Source organism: Homarus americanus, unplaced genomic scaffold (genome assembly GCF_018991925.1).
Source record: "Homarus americanus isolate GMGI-L3 unplaced genomic scaffold, GMGI_Hamer_2.0 scaffold25327, whole genome shotgun sequence".
In the NCBI taxonomy this organism is placed as follows: Eukaryota; Metazoa; Arthropoda; class Malacostraca; order Decapoda; family Nephropidae; genus Homarus; species Homarus americanus.
This window is the reverse complement of record NW_024743725.1, coordinates 1-13,838: the sequence shown is the minus strand read 5'-3', so window position 1 is coordinate 13,838 and position 13,838 is coordinate 1. Positions and strand designations below refer to the sequence as shown.

At 39.7% G+C, this 13,838-nt stretch overlaps 1 protein-coding gene across 1 annotated transcript; it reads right to left on the bottom strand.

The window, feature by feature from the left end:
* Window positions 1-1,100: 1,100 nt before the first annotated feature.
* LOC121877506 (zinc finger MYM-type protein 1-like) lies at window positions 1,101-11,715 on the bottom strand. The gene is made up of 3 exons (XM_042383277.1): window positions 11,359-11,715; window positions 8,235-10,776; window positions 1,101-1,408 (listed from the first exon to the last, which is right to left on the bottom strand). Exons 2-3 carry the CDS (start codon window positions 10,726-10,728, stop codon window positions 1,101-1,103), a joined length of 2,802 nt encoding a protein of 933 aa, XP_042239211.1. The 5' UTR covers window positions 10,729-10,776; window positions 11,359-11,715.
* Between the last annotated feature and the right edge of the window lie 2,123 nt (window positions 11,716-13,838).

Genomic DNA, 13,838 nt, shown 5'->3' with positions numbered 1-13,838 from the left:
ACCGCATGTTGTCTGACTGTAGGTGGTGACTGCTAGCCTCATCCAGGTGTTCAGCACCGCATGTTGTCTGACTGTAGGTGGTGACTGGTAGCCTCATCCAGGTGTTGAGCACCGCATGTTGTCTGACTGTAGGTGGTGACTGCTAGCCTCATCCAGGTGTTCAGCACCGCATGTTGTCTGACTGTAGGCGGTGACTGCTAGCCTCATCCAGGTGTTCAGCACCGCATGTTGTCTGACTGTAGGCGGTGACTGGTAGCCTCATCCAGGTGTTGAGCACCGCATGTTGTCTGACTGTAGGCGGTGACTGGTAGCCTCATCCAGGTGTTGAGCACCGCATGTTGTCTGACTGTAGGCGGTGACTGGTAGCCTCATCAGGTGTTGAGCACCGCATGTTGTCCTGACTGTAGGCGGTGACTGGTAGCCTCATCAGGTGTTGGAAGCACGCATGTTGTCTGACTGTAGGCGGTGACTGGTAGCCTCATCCAGGTGCGCTGAGCACCGCATGTTGTCTGACTGTAGGTGGTGACTGGTAGCCTCATCCAGGTGTTGAGCTCCGCATGTTGTCTGAATGTGGTGGTGACTGTTAGCCTCATCCAGGTGTTGAGCACCGCATGTTGGGTTCGACTGTAGGCGGTGACTGCTAGCCTCATCCAGGTGCGTTGAGCACCGTGATGTTGTCTGACTGTAGGCGGTGACTGTTAGCCCCATCCAGGTGTTGAGCCCGCATGTTGTCTGACTGTAGGCGCAGACTGGTAGCCTCATCCAGGTGTTGAGTCTGCATGTTGTCTGACTGTAGGCGGTGACTGCTAGCCCTATCCAGGTGTTCAGCAACTGCGATGTTGTCTCGACTGTAGGCGTGACTGCTAGCCTCATCCAGGTGTTCAGCACCGCATGTTGTCTGACTGTAGGTGGTGACTGCTAGCCTCATCCAGGTGTTCAGCACCGCATGTTGTCTGACTGTAGGTGGTGACTGCTAGCCTCATCCAGGTGTTCAGCACCGCATGTTGTCTGACTTAGGCGGTGACTGCTAGCCTCATCCAGGTGTTGAGCTCCGCATGTTGTCTGACTGTAGGCGGTGACTGCTAGCCTCATCCAGGTGTTCAGCACCGCATGTTGTCTGACTGTAGGTGGTGACTGCTAGCCTCATCCAGGTGTTCATCTGATATTGTTGATCGGTATTTGATGTGTTTCAGGTGTGAAAATGTTGACCCACAAAGGAAGGTTGATCCAAAAAATGCTGTGAGGTACATGGCACATTTTCTGACAATGGGATATTTTTCTTCACTGAGAAAGAAACTTCCTCCTGTTGCCCTGGATTTGATCTGAGTATCATTTTTAAGCTTCAGAAGCTCATTTTCGACTTCAGATTTGTCCATGTTAAATACTGATGCCATTCTAGATGCAATATCTTCAACATTTGTGATTTTACCAAAGGAAAACACATATATGTTGCAACAGGTTCTATTGTTGCTATATCTTGAAACCGTCTGTCAAAATATGAGGCAAGGTTTTGTACCTGTTCAATATATCGAGCACTGACAAACTGGTCACAGTCTTTTCCTTGGTTTTCTAGTTCAGACATCATAGTTCTGAAGTTTCATAGTTGATGTTGATGCAGCTGCGAAGACACTAGTTTTAGTTTCTGCTTGAAAGCAGCCACAGGACTAATCATGTCAACTAGTTTTATCTTTCCCTTGCAGATCTAAGTTTAGTTTATTCAACATAGCAGTCATGTCAACTTAAAAAGCTAAATCTAACAGCCACACTTCGTTTTGATCAAAAGGCCAATCTTTTGAGGCCAAAAAAGAAGTTAGGAAACCTATCATCACTCCTGCACAGGGCAATGAACCCACTGATTCGGCCAGCCAATGCATGTGCCCCATCAGTATTTTTAGATATGAGCTTACTGGCAACTGTGTACTATTAACAAAATCACTGAAAGTCTGAAATAAGTCTTCATCCCGAGTTTTTCCTTTTAATGGTAGAATTTTTGGCAGTTCCTCTTTGGTACTCGTGTCTTTAAACACCAGTCTAATGAAAATACATGATTGTGATGTATCGACCACATCAGTAGACTCATCAAATTGTAATGAAAAGAACACACACTCCTGTATGTCTTTATTCAGTTGTTCACCCAAATCCTCAGCCATGAATTCACAGCGCCTCATGACAGTGTTTCTTGATGACTGAACATCCTTAATAGAAAACAGTATTTCAGACTTATTTTTGAGGTTTTCAAACAACGAATCTGCTGCTTCTAAAAGGCCTCTGAATATTTCTCCATCTTGAAATGTGTTTTTTTTATGCTCAGTAAGTACTGGACTCACCCTGAATGACGCAATGGTTGCTACCCTTCATTTTGAGCTCGCTTCAGTAAAAGAGTTTGTTGTGCAGTAAGCTGTGATTTCAGTTCCTGAACTTTCCTCTTTCATAGCTCACTTTTGGGTGGGAAATCATTATCATACTTCTTGTGAAAACTTTTGAAATGTCTTTCAGGATTTTCTTTCTTAGCTAGAGCTGGAGACGCATGGCAGATCAAGCAGAGACACTTCAAATTATTCAAGGTAAAAAATGGTCTTCTTCCCATTCATTGTGAAAATGGTAAATTTGGGTATTTTTAGTACTTGATCCAGAACTCATTTTTGGTTCAGTTGATGGCCAATAACCTATATTTGGAAAAGAAAAAGTCGTACGTGAATACGAGAATTACTTTTTTCCCACGACGTTTCCTACACGAATATGAGAATTACTAACGTAACAGCGTAACGTTCTAACTTTTTTTTATAAGCAATTGTTGCCAGCTAGTGTGGACACTTCTGTCTCCTCTAGGGTTGCGGCGAGAACTGTCGCTAAGCTAAAAAGTCAGTAATTCTTGTAATCACCCAAGACTTTTCCATAACAAGAGGCAGCACCTCACACTTCCAAGTATTGCAGATGACTGAAAATCACTGCATTGTTGGTGACAAGCGTGTAGGCTCGTTGGGCAAGGTTGCCCAATATGATTCTCTCTCTCTTCACTTTTGACAAGACTCCTCAATATCGAGTCGACTTTTTCATGACCAAACTCATTAATACAAGGTTTAACGTGTATTTGTAAACTTATAAAAGCAAATACCTGCCTAGTTTTAGCCTACAACTGATGACGACTTGCTGATCAGTTTCTTCGATCAGGGGACTTTGTTATACTCGATCAGGGGACTTTGTTATACTCGATCAGGGGACTTTGTTATAATCGATCAGGGGACTTTGTTATACTCGATCAAGGGACTTTGTTATACTCGATCAGGGGACTTTGTTATACTCGATCAGGGGACTTTGTTATACTCGATCGGATGTACCTCTAATTTGTCTCACACTACTCCTTACTCTCCCTCATTCTCACTTTCTTTCTCATTCCTCAGTATAATTCTCTCGTTCTAGTGTGGTTACAAATCTTCTTAATTACGAAATTATCCAGTTTGTACATACCATTACTCAAACTCATGTTGATGGATTCGGTAGGTTTAACGAGACTGGATTCTATAAAGTTCCTACTGTCAAATGAATTACATGGTAATATTGAGGAGGCATTATCCCAGTCAACGCAATTCTTATTATCCCTCAGATGAACAAACAGAACATTGGATTCCTGGCCTGTCCTAACACTATATTTGTGTTGTTTAAGTCTAGTTACAAGATCTTTACCTGTCTGGCCTAAGTAAAACATATTACATTCCTTGCAAGGAACCTTATAAATGCAACCACCTGTATTGTTGGGGGAGTTCTTGATTAACATTTGTTTAACAGTGCATGAGTATTTAAATGCCACATTGACGTTTCAGGTTTTTAGTTGTAAAGGAATTTGAGAGAAATTTTTGTGAAATGGTAATACTAAGAGATTCTTATGGTCATGGGTGGGCTTTGGATCGGTTCTGTAGAAAGATTTCTTAGTAAATGTTAAGGCATTTGTCTATGAAAGATCTAGGGTACTTAAGGTTCATGGTCTTATTGCAACTATATCTTGCGCTAGTCAGGCCGCACCTCGATTATGCGGTTCAGTTCTGGTGCCCTTATTATAGAATGGATATCAATGCACTAGAGTCGGTGCAGCGAAGAATGACGAAAATGATTCCGGGACTTAGAAACCTTCCATATCAGGATAGGTTAAAGAAACTTAACTTGCATTCCCTAGAAAGACGAAGAGTGCGGGGAGATATGATAGAAGTATTTAAGTGGGTGAAAGGAATCAATAAAGGGGATATAGATAAAGTTCTTATAATATCCGAGCAGGATAAGACTCGGAGCAACTGATTTAAGTTGGATAAGGAAGGAACCAGTTCACAAATAGGGTGGTGGACGAGTGGAACAAGCTTAGCAACTTTGTTATTAGTGCTGGAACCTGGAGAGTTTTAAAAGGAGGCTAGATAGACTCATGGATGATAGAGAGTGGTAGTAACTCTCGACATGAGCTGCCATGCACAGGCCAACCGGCCAATTGCAGACTCCTTATGCTCTTGGCGGTGGGTTATGTGTATACCTTCGTCAGCCAGTGCCCTACCAGCTGAGTATTTCACCCCTGCTCTGTGTGTGTGAAGACGTGTATAGAGTGTATGAGTTACTCTACCCTTACACAGTGGCGTAGCTAGAGTGTGTGCCGCCCGGGGCAGCCCTTGAGTTTGCCGCCCCCCCCCTCCCCGTGCCCCCACAAAAAATACATATTGCACAGTGACTCGCTCGTCTTGTCACGATGGAGACTTGTGCAGAACTGAAGTGAATTGCTTGTAACTGGTGGATTGGTCGGCTGTACATGAACTGATATGACCCGAGACTGCATGGTTTTACAGCTACTGGAGACGTTAATCCTTCCCTTTGTATCGGCGGCAAGTTAATCCTCGTCGTATCTGACCTAACACCTGACCCACACCACATGAGCTCACTGGCGTACTTGTTTGAAGTTGTTTCCTTAATCCTCAACAGGTTACAGGTTGTGTGTGTGGCGGGGGGCCTCATAGCAAGGGTGTAGCTCATGACGTGGCCGTGATGATGTGGGTCAGGTGTTAGGTCAGATACGACAAGGATAACTTGCCGCCGATACAAAGGGATGGATTAACGTCTCCAGTAGCTGCAGATATGGGTGATGAGCAGACCCAAAAGAGCCGCCCCCCCTAGCTACGCTAGTGCCCTTACACACAATATAAACGTCACAAAAACTGTCTCGTTACCAACACTGAATTCCTGACATAAACCCTTAACATTATTACTAGTTAACCGTAATAAGAAAACACGCATTTAACATCAGTACAAGATGACGTCATGTAAAATCCGCTAATTAGAACGCAGGATGGCAGACGTGCTTCCCTTTTTATGCAGCTATTGTAATTCTTGACGCCGGTGATCTATAGCCATAACGCCGTCACCGTTTAATTAATTAGCATCGAATACACTTGTAAAGTTGTGATAATTACAGAAAAAATGTGTCCTCAAAAAACAAGTCAAAATAAAACTGCGTATCAACAGTCATTAGTGTTTTGTGTGTGTGTGTTATCTTATACGCAGTGACGGGTTAAGACTTTGGTAGGCCTTAGGCACCTCCAAGATATGGGGCCCCATTTGACAGCATATTCACTAATAACACAAGCTAGTACCTAATTATAAAATGTGATGTCGAAAGAATAAGATTTAGTGATGTTTGCCATGAATCGAGTCAAAGAAAATGGGTTAGATCAGCTGTTGTTATACAGTACAGAAATATATTTGTTTACAAGAAGCACAGGTAGCTGGTGGACACTAATAGGATTAAGTAATAAATAAATGGGAAAAAAATACCTCAGTATCAATTTAATAATAACCTGTAGAAAAAGGGGAAGAAAAGTTCTCGTTTTATTTTTCGTAGGCCCTAGGAGGAGGTTGTGTGTGGACTGCCTCTCTTGACTTACGACCATTTTCGTGTTTAATTTATTGATTTGATTTTATTTATTTGTTTTCGTCTTCGTTAAAATCTGCTACAAAGTAATTTAAATCTCGCATAGTAACGGTAATATATTAGTGATAAGATAATTATTGAATTGTTGTTTAAGTACCGTAAAGAGTCGTTCCAGTGCTTGTTTGATAGTTCGCTCGTTAGTTTATTTATTACTTCCAATAAAGGTCACCAAGGTTTTATTTTAGAGTAATAAGATAAATTAGAATATAATTGATATACGTCATTATTCTAACATCAACAACGATTTATACGATAGAGAATTAAAAATAAATAAATTTTGGCGATATGGCAACATGTATGGGGCAGCTGACAGCCACTAAATGACTCGCTGTTCGTCTCCGGGTCGTGATCAAGATGGACGTGTGGATTATTCCTTCATTTTTGACAATTTCCTTACAAACTTGATACTCTTTCGGTGTTATATACTGATATAAGTGGAAGTGTTCGGTGTTGTGAAGTGCTGGAGGACTCGTAACGTGAAGTGTTGTAGTGTTCGGTGTTGTGAAGTGCTGGACGTGAAGTGTTGTGTTAATATATGGGAAATATTGGTTAAAAGGTGAAGTGACTCGATGAGATTGGAGGATATTTGTCACTGATGCCAAGTGAAGTGTTATGAGTTGTAAACTCTTGGAACAATCTACCAGAGAGTGTTGTGACGGCACCGAGCGTGAGCTGTTTCAAGAGAAGACTTGACCAACACTGGAGCAGGTTCAGGTACATTCAGGAGCCGGTGCATGCCCAGTATTTGTCAACAGTGCGTGACAGAGACGTGACCGATCGCCCGGGCGGCTAGCAAGCCGATCAGTGGTGAAGAGGATAAAAGTAAAGTAAAAGTGAAGTGCAGGAGGGCCCGTAACGTGAAGTGTTGTGTTAATATATGGGAAATATTGGTTAAAAGGTGAAGTGACCTGACGTGACTCAATGAGATTAGAGGATATTTGTCACTGATGCCAAGTGAAGTGTTATGGGCCCATAACTTGATTGGATTAATGGAAATAAATAGTGTTAACGGAGGTAGTGAACCTAATTGAAGGTTAAAGAAAAATTTACGCGTGGAATCCCCTTTTTCTAGTGAACATTAAAAGTACGACGAGGTACCGTAGTGAATTTTCCAAGTGTCCTTTTTGAAGTGAAGTCAATTAAAACATGTGGGAACTACAAGAGTATTCACCACAGTTAACTACACCAGGCCTTGATTCACCCTCCGCCAGGACCTGATTCACCCTCCGCCAGGAATTTAAATTAAGGTATGATTAAAACTTTGGTTTGGTTAGGTATGGTTAGTGTTATGCCATCTATTACAATTGGCACACAGAGCTATTAAAATTGTTATGGGTTAATACGTCTGACTCGCCGCTACCCCTAGCAACAACATCAAATACAATATCATATCAGTACACTTTACATTGAGAAACATTAAGAAAATCTAACATTAAACCTTACCAACACACACAGTAGGTTTAGGTCTGGTTTTGTTGGGGTTTTTACTCATGTGTATAACGAAAAACCGTCCCTGCCTATTAGGTTTATGGACATGAAGGTTATGAATGGATAATAATCACAATTTTACATTAGACAAATTTATGATTATCTAAGGACGATGAAACGGGCTGTGATTATGGAATTTTTCGTTGAATTACTATCCTTCCGGCAAACATTAAGTCTGTGAGATTTTATTGACCGCTACACCTATGGTTAACGAGTGAGTTTCTTTATAGAAAGTTGATATATTTAACTGAAGGGATGAAGGTCGCTACGGTGGCTGAGGTGTAACCACGGCTCGTTCAACAGAGCGAGTTTCTTCCTCATCCAACTAATTATTAGTTTGGTCTTAAAAACCGGTGTGTGTTGTTAAAGTAATGATTATAACCAGGGCCGGTGCTAGGAATTGCGGGGCCCAATTAGAAAATTGATAGTGGGGCCCTCTACTCTACAAAGTCGAAGATTGATGTTTTATATTTCGTGTAGTATGCCCGCCTTAGCCAAAAAGCATTAATTACTTGATATACTAAAAGTTTAAAAACAGTATAAAAGTTTTGATTTTTTATTACAAGTTAAGACAATTACAGACAAACTGTTTATGCACGGACCTTTTAGAAACACACTTTTCTGGCTTTTTTATTTGCAAAATCTTTCAAAATCATTTTAAAGTCAAGGGTTTTGGTAATGTCACTTTCTATAGATAGCATCGCCAAATTGTTTAGTCTTTCTTGTGAAATTGTTGACCGTAAGTATGTTTTAATCAGTTTTAGTTTAGAAAAACTTCTCTCACCCGATGCGACTGTTACGGGCATTGTTAAGTAAATTCTCAAAGCAACAAAAACATTAGGAAATGCAGTGAATCGATTGTTTACTACCAGGTATTCAAACAGGGCTTGGGGCTTGGCGACACTGGTGGGCAGAAAAGTTTTCAGAGCTTCAAGTTCTTCAGCCAACAGATAACCATCTACATCTTTACTTGTTACAGTACCTACCTCTACATCAGTGTTCTGTTTTAGTTTGGTGTCAATTAAAGCTGCTTCAAGGTCTACTGTGTGTTTCCTTATTTCTGCCTTTTGTAAGCCCTGAAAGTTATTTAAAAATCCAAATAATTTTATATGGCTTTTAAGCTGCATAAATCTAGATTCTAGAGATTGAATAGCTTTGTCTAGCACTAAGGTAAAGCACTGAACTCTATATGCTTCTTTTGGATCATCAAAAGCTTGATCTTTTGCCTCATATGAAAACATTCTCTTCCTTCTTTGTAGTCGTTTATCTTGAAATTTCCTAAATTCTAGTGGTAATTCAACAGCTTCAGCCAAATCATTTGCGCCTATTAGGACATCATTAAAACCACTCTCTCTATATTTTCTTAGCCATGATAATAGTTTTTCAAATGACTCCATGCCTTCATCAATGTCCTTTGTTTTACCTTGTAGTTCCTTGCTAACATAGTTAACTTTAAAAAGTAAATCATGCCAAAATATCAAAGAAACTAAAAATTTATAGTCTTTTAGCTGGTTTGCTAAACCTTCTGTCTCTGCTTTTACCTTGGGCTCATCTGTTATCTCTGATGTTTCCACAAGTGCATCATATACTTCTCCAACCTGATAACGAATAGCTTTAACACTATCAATCCGACACTCCCACCTTGTGTCGCTCAAGGGTTTCACTGATAACCCAGGTACATGTTTCTTAAAAACTGCCCACCTCTTTGTTGATGCTGAGAACATTATGTAGATCCTTTGCAAGATCCCAAAAAATGTTATAGCATCTGGACAGCACTTGGCTACATCTCCTAGTAACAGGTTATAATTGTGACATGCGCAGAGTACAAAGAAGGCTCTTGGATTATCCTGCAACAGCCGTGCTTGTACTCCCGATGTGTGACCTTTCATGTTGCTACCGTTGTCATAACCTTGGCCTCGAATGTCTTTCACATCCAATTTTAATTCCTCTAGTGTGTTTAATAATGTTTTATATAAATTTTCTCCTGTGCTACTTTCAACCTGCATAAACTGTATGAAATGTTCATAAACACCTGAAGGAGCCAAGTTGCCATCAGAAACATACCTGATCGTTAGAGACATTTGCTCCTGGTGGCTCAAGTCAGGTGTGCAGTCTAAAATTATGGCATAGTACTTAGCTGCTTTTACGCGATTCAGTATCTCATTCAAAACAGCTGTAGCCATAATGTCTAGTAGTTCATTCTGAGTATCTTTTCCTAAATAGTGATTATGAATTTCGTTGGCCTTGACTTTACGTAAATGTTCTTCAAGAACAGAGTCAAACTTTGCAAACAGCTCCACTAAACCTAAAAAGTTTCCATTGTGTACACTCTCATTACCAACTTTTTCTTCTGTCCCTCTTAACGCTAGATTTCTCTCAGCAAGAAACTGCACTATTGCCACTAGCCTTTTGAATACTTGCTGCCAGTACTTTGCATGTTTATTAATAGTTAGTTCACGTTCTTTGTCAATAGTCTGTCCACTATAATGTCTTTGGTATAACTCCCAGAATTGCCATGTGGCTTCCAAATGGTTTTTAGAATTTTCATGCTCATACAACCTTGTATGAAGATTAGACCAGTTGTTGAATCCACTTGCTGATAATGCACTGGTTTTGTTCATACTAAAAAGCTTACAATAAAAGCAATAAATTCTATCAGCAGACTGAGAATAAATAATCCAAGGTCTATCAACATACTCCCCATTTGGAAGTTTTCTCTTACAGTGAAACTTAGAAAAACACAATCCCTTTTCATTTCGTGGAAACTTGTTCACTGGAATATCAGGAGGCCCTTTCATTGTTAAATAATCTCTTATATTTCTATTTATATTCGATGGCCAACTTGCCGGGTCATCATTAATGTTAATTACAACTGTACTTGTGGATGATCCATCACTGTTTGATGTTTGGGCTTGGCCTTCTGACTCTTCTTTAGCTAAAAGTGGACTTCTCACTTTGGCACTGTCTTCTGTTGTATTAAGATCGTCTTCAGTTTGATTCAACTGTGTCTGTGTGTCAACTTGAACTTTTTCAAACTGAATATCAATTTCTTCATTGTATTCATCAACTGTAATTGGACTAATGGCTGTATTGTCATTTTCTGAATCGTTTTTGTCTTCTTCATCTTCAATACATGGGTGTTTCAAAGGTGGAGTGACAAGAAATTTTTTGATAGCACCTCGATGTTTTTCATTTTCAAGCACCTTTGCCAGTGCTCGCTTCTGGTTGCCATTTAAATACTTACGCCCTCTGCCTCTATCTCTGCTTGTGCTTGCCATGATGAAAGGGCTTTTTATATTATCTTTTCAGAAATGACATATAATAAACTGAAATGAAAAAACGAACAAAATTATTCACAATGAGAAGTCCCTGGCACTTAAAAAATAAGTATGTGCATATATGAATGCTATAATTAAAACAAAAAATCGAAACACTGATCCTATAAAATAAAAACCACACAATGTTTATCACCACTTCACCGGACAAAAAAAGCTTTAACCGGACATATAACACTTTGGCATGGATAGCACACCGCTACGTACGCAAAGATTCGGTTACCTACATAGAGCTATAGTATGTGCTTGCATGTGCTCAGAATCACAAGTCATTTTCTGATTCATCATCGCTATTGTCGCTATCAATCATGTACTCAGGATCAACAATTATCATCACTGTCCAGCACAAAAATTATAAACAAACCACGCCTCGGTCGCCACCCAGTGGCCATGCTTCTCATTTTCAAGGTCAACACTGCAAAACTCATCTCAAATCATGTCTATGGCAACGACCGGAGTTTTGTCACTGTCTGACGATGATCACTGATTCACTGGTTATTACAGGACATGCTGATATACACAGCACAACGTTATCACTCGTATTTCCCCCTGAAAACAGCCAAAAATACAGACCCGACACACTTACACCGTCCAAGCGTTGGGAGAGAGTGAAAACTGTGTTCTGATTGGCTCGCACCCTTCCCGCTCCTGTAAATTATTATGAAAGTCAGGGCGTGTGGACCAACACCAGAGTTAATTCCCTTGGACTTTTGACAAAACAGAAAATTCTCGCACGTGACTGGGATCTATTATTTTGATGACAATAACAATGATTTTGTGTCTAACGTTAGCTTTTTTACCAATATCGTATACAGTTTAAAACTAACACACGTGTGTGCGGGGCCCCCTTGCGGCGCGGGGCCCAATTTGATTAAATTGGTCAAATAGGCTTAAAACCGGCCCTGATTATAACTTACTACAGGGGCACACTTTGAACTCAGTTTTTGTCGATTATTTTTAGAATGTGACTTGAATGTAGCTGTAGTTTAACGGAGTGTTCAGGTGTTTGAGATGAGTAAAAAATGTTCTGGATTTACTGAGGTCACGATATGTAGTCTGTAGGCTGGTCGCTTCGGGGTGGTAAAAGTCTCAGGAAAGCTTTGATATTATCGGAAAACGAATCACGGAGAACAGGTAAATTTTGATATGTATCACTTAGTGTTTTATTTAATTTTAAAATCAAACTTTAACCATTAATGATTTGTGTCAGGTTGTTGGAGAGACGAGGGCACTGGGGCCACCAAGTACTTGTTGTTTATTCTCAGCCTCAATACCAAGCCCGTTAGATACAAGTAACGTAAACAAGATCCATGGACAGTCCCGTAGAGTAATCCATTAGGCACAGTTGTCTTAAGGGTCAAGGCTGTACTTGACCTAAACTAAGAGATAAACAAATGGAATTATTGGATCAAAAGCTCCACCATGTTTACATCTGAGTCAAATGAAAACTGAAATAATTATTATTTTTTACTTAAATTATTAACAATTATTATCTATCAATCAATTATCTTATTACTTATAATAACAAATAATTTATTAGATATTAACTACAACGCTTACTTGATCATAATAACAAAGGGACCAATTATATAAACGTATTTTTCAATTAAATTTTCTTATTTTTTAAAGTCAGTTTTTTCTGTTATGTTCTTAAGATGTCTGCGTATTTGTGACTGAATTTATTGACGATGAATTGAAACATATTCGTTCCATTGCACAGAAACTTGGGTATCCTTCTGTGTTTGTTGATCGTTGTTTTAAAAGGGCTAAATAATCCTTTCATTCCTCTCAAACCAGACAAATTCCTACACTTAAGAATATTCTGACTCTGCCCTATCGTAATGAATTTGTCCCGTTAGTTCGGTCCCTAAAGCTGCCAAATATTAATGTTGTTTTCATGTATGACTCAACCATTACCAATATGTTAATAAGAAATAGCAAGTGTAATAGCAAATGTAATTGTAATTATGTAGGACAGACAGGAAAAACACTGCAGCTCAGAATCAAACAACACCTTAGCAGTGCCCTGTTGGTTCATGTTAGGAGTAATAATCATCCCATTACTTGGGGGAAAAAGCTTAGAAGTATTCAAATCATCTTGTGTCACAGGAAGACTTCTGGTTGAAGCTAGTTTGATTAAGGAATTAAAATCAATAAACCTTAGTGATGGTCACTTCAAAACTGATAATATGTTACATAAATTTATCTCTACACCCTCCTACACATCCCTACACCCTCCTACACATCCCTATCCATCCTTACACACCTTCGGCACCCTCTTTACACCTTCCTACACATCTCTACACCCTCCTACACATCCCTATCCATCCTTACACACCTTCAGCACACCCTTTACACCCTCCTACACATCTCTACACCCTCCTACAGATTTAAAGAATTTTTAAAACTAGCTTTAAATGATTGTTTGTTTTTATTTAATAACAAAGCTTTAAACAATGTGATGGTGTTGCTATGGGTTCACCTTTAGGTCCCACGTTGGCCAACGCTTTCCTCTGTCACCACGAGAAGCTTTGGCTTCCCGAATGTCCCCCCAATTTAAGCCTTTGTTCTATCGTCGGTTTGTTGATGACACTTTTTTAATTTTCAGATCAATTGATCACGTCCCTATGTTCCTAAATTATTTAAATTCGAAACATGGCAACATCAAATTTACTTGTGAATTGGAAAAGGAAAATATTCTTCCATTCCTTGATGTTAATATCCACCGTCTTCATAACAGTTTCGAGACAGCCTTATACAGAAATCAACTTTCACTGGTTTGAGTTCAAAATTTTCATTTTTTATTCCTCTTCATTACAAAGATAATCTAGTACGTACTCTTACCAACAGAGCCTTCAATATCTGTTCAAGCTATTTCCACTTGGACATTGAACTAAAATACATAAAGTAACTACTCTTTAATAATGGCTTCCCTAAGAGATTTACAGACACTTACATTGGCAAAACCCAAATTAGGTTTTTTAGTCCCACACAGCCTCAAATACACACTGTCCCTAAATATTCTATCTCACCATCCCGTACACAGGCCCACT

Coding starts and splice junctions, on each gene's coding strand:
- LOC121877506 (XM_042383277.1), bottom strand. CDS start 10,728: ATGGCAAGCACAAGCAGAGATAGAGGCAGAGGGCGTAAGTATTTAAAT. Junction 1,409..8,234: donor GCCCGTAACAGTCGCATCGG/GTGAGAGAAGTT, acceptor CAAATGTTGAAG/ATATTGCATCTAGAATGGCA.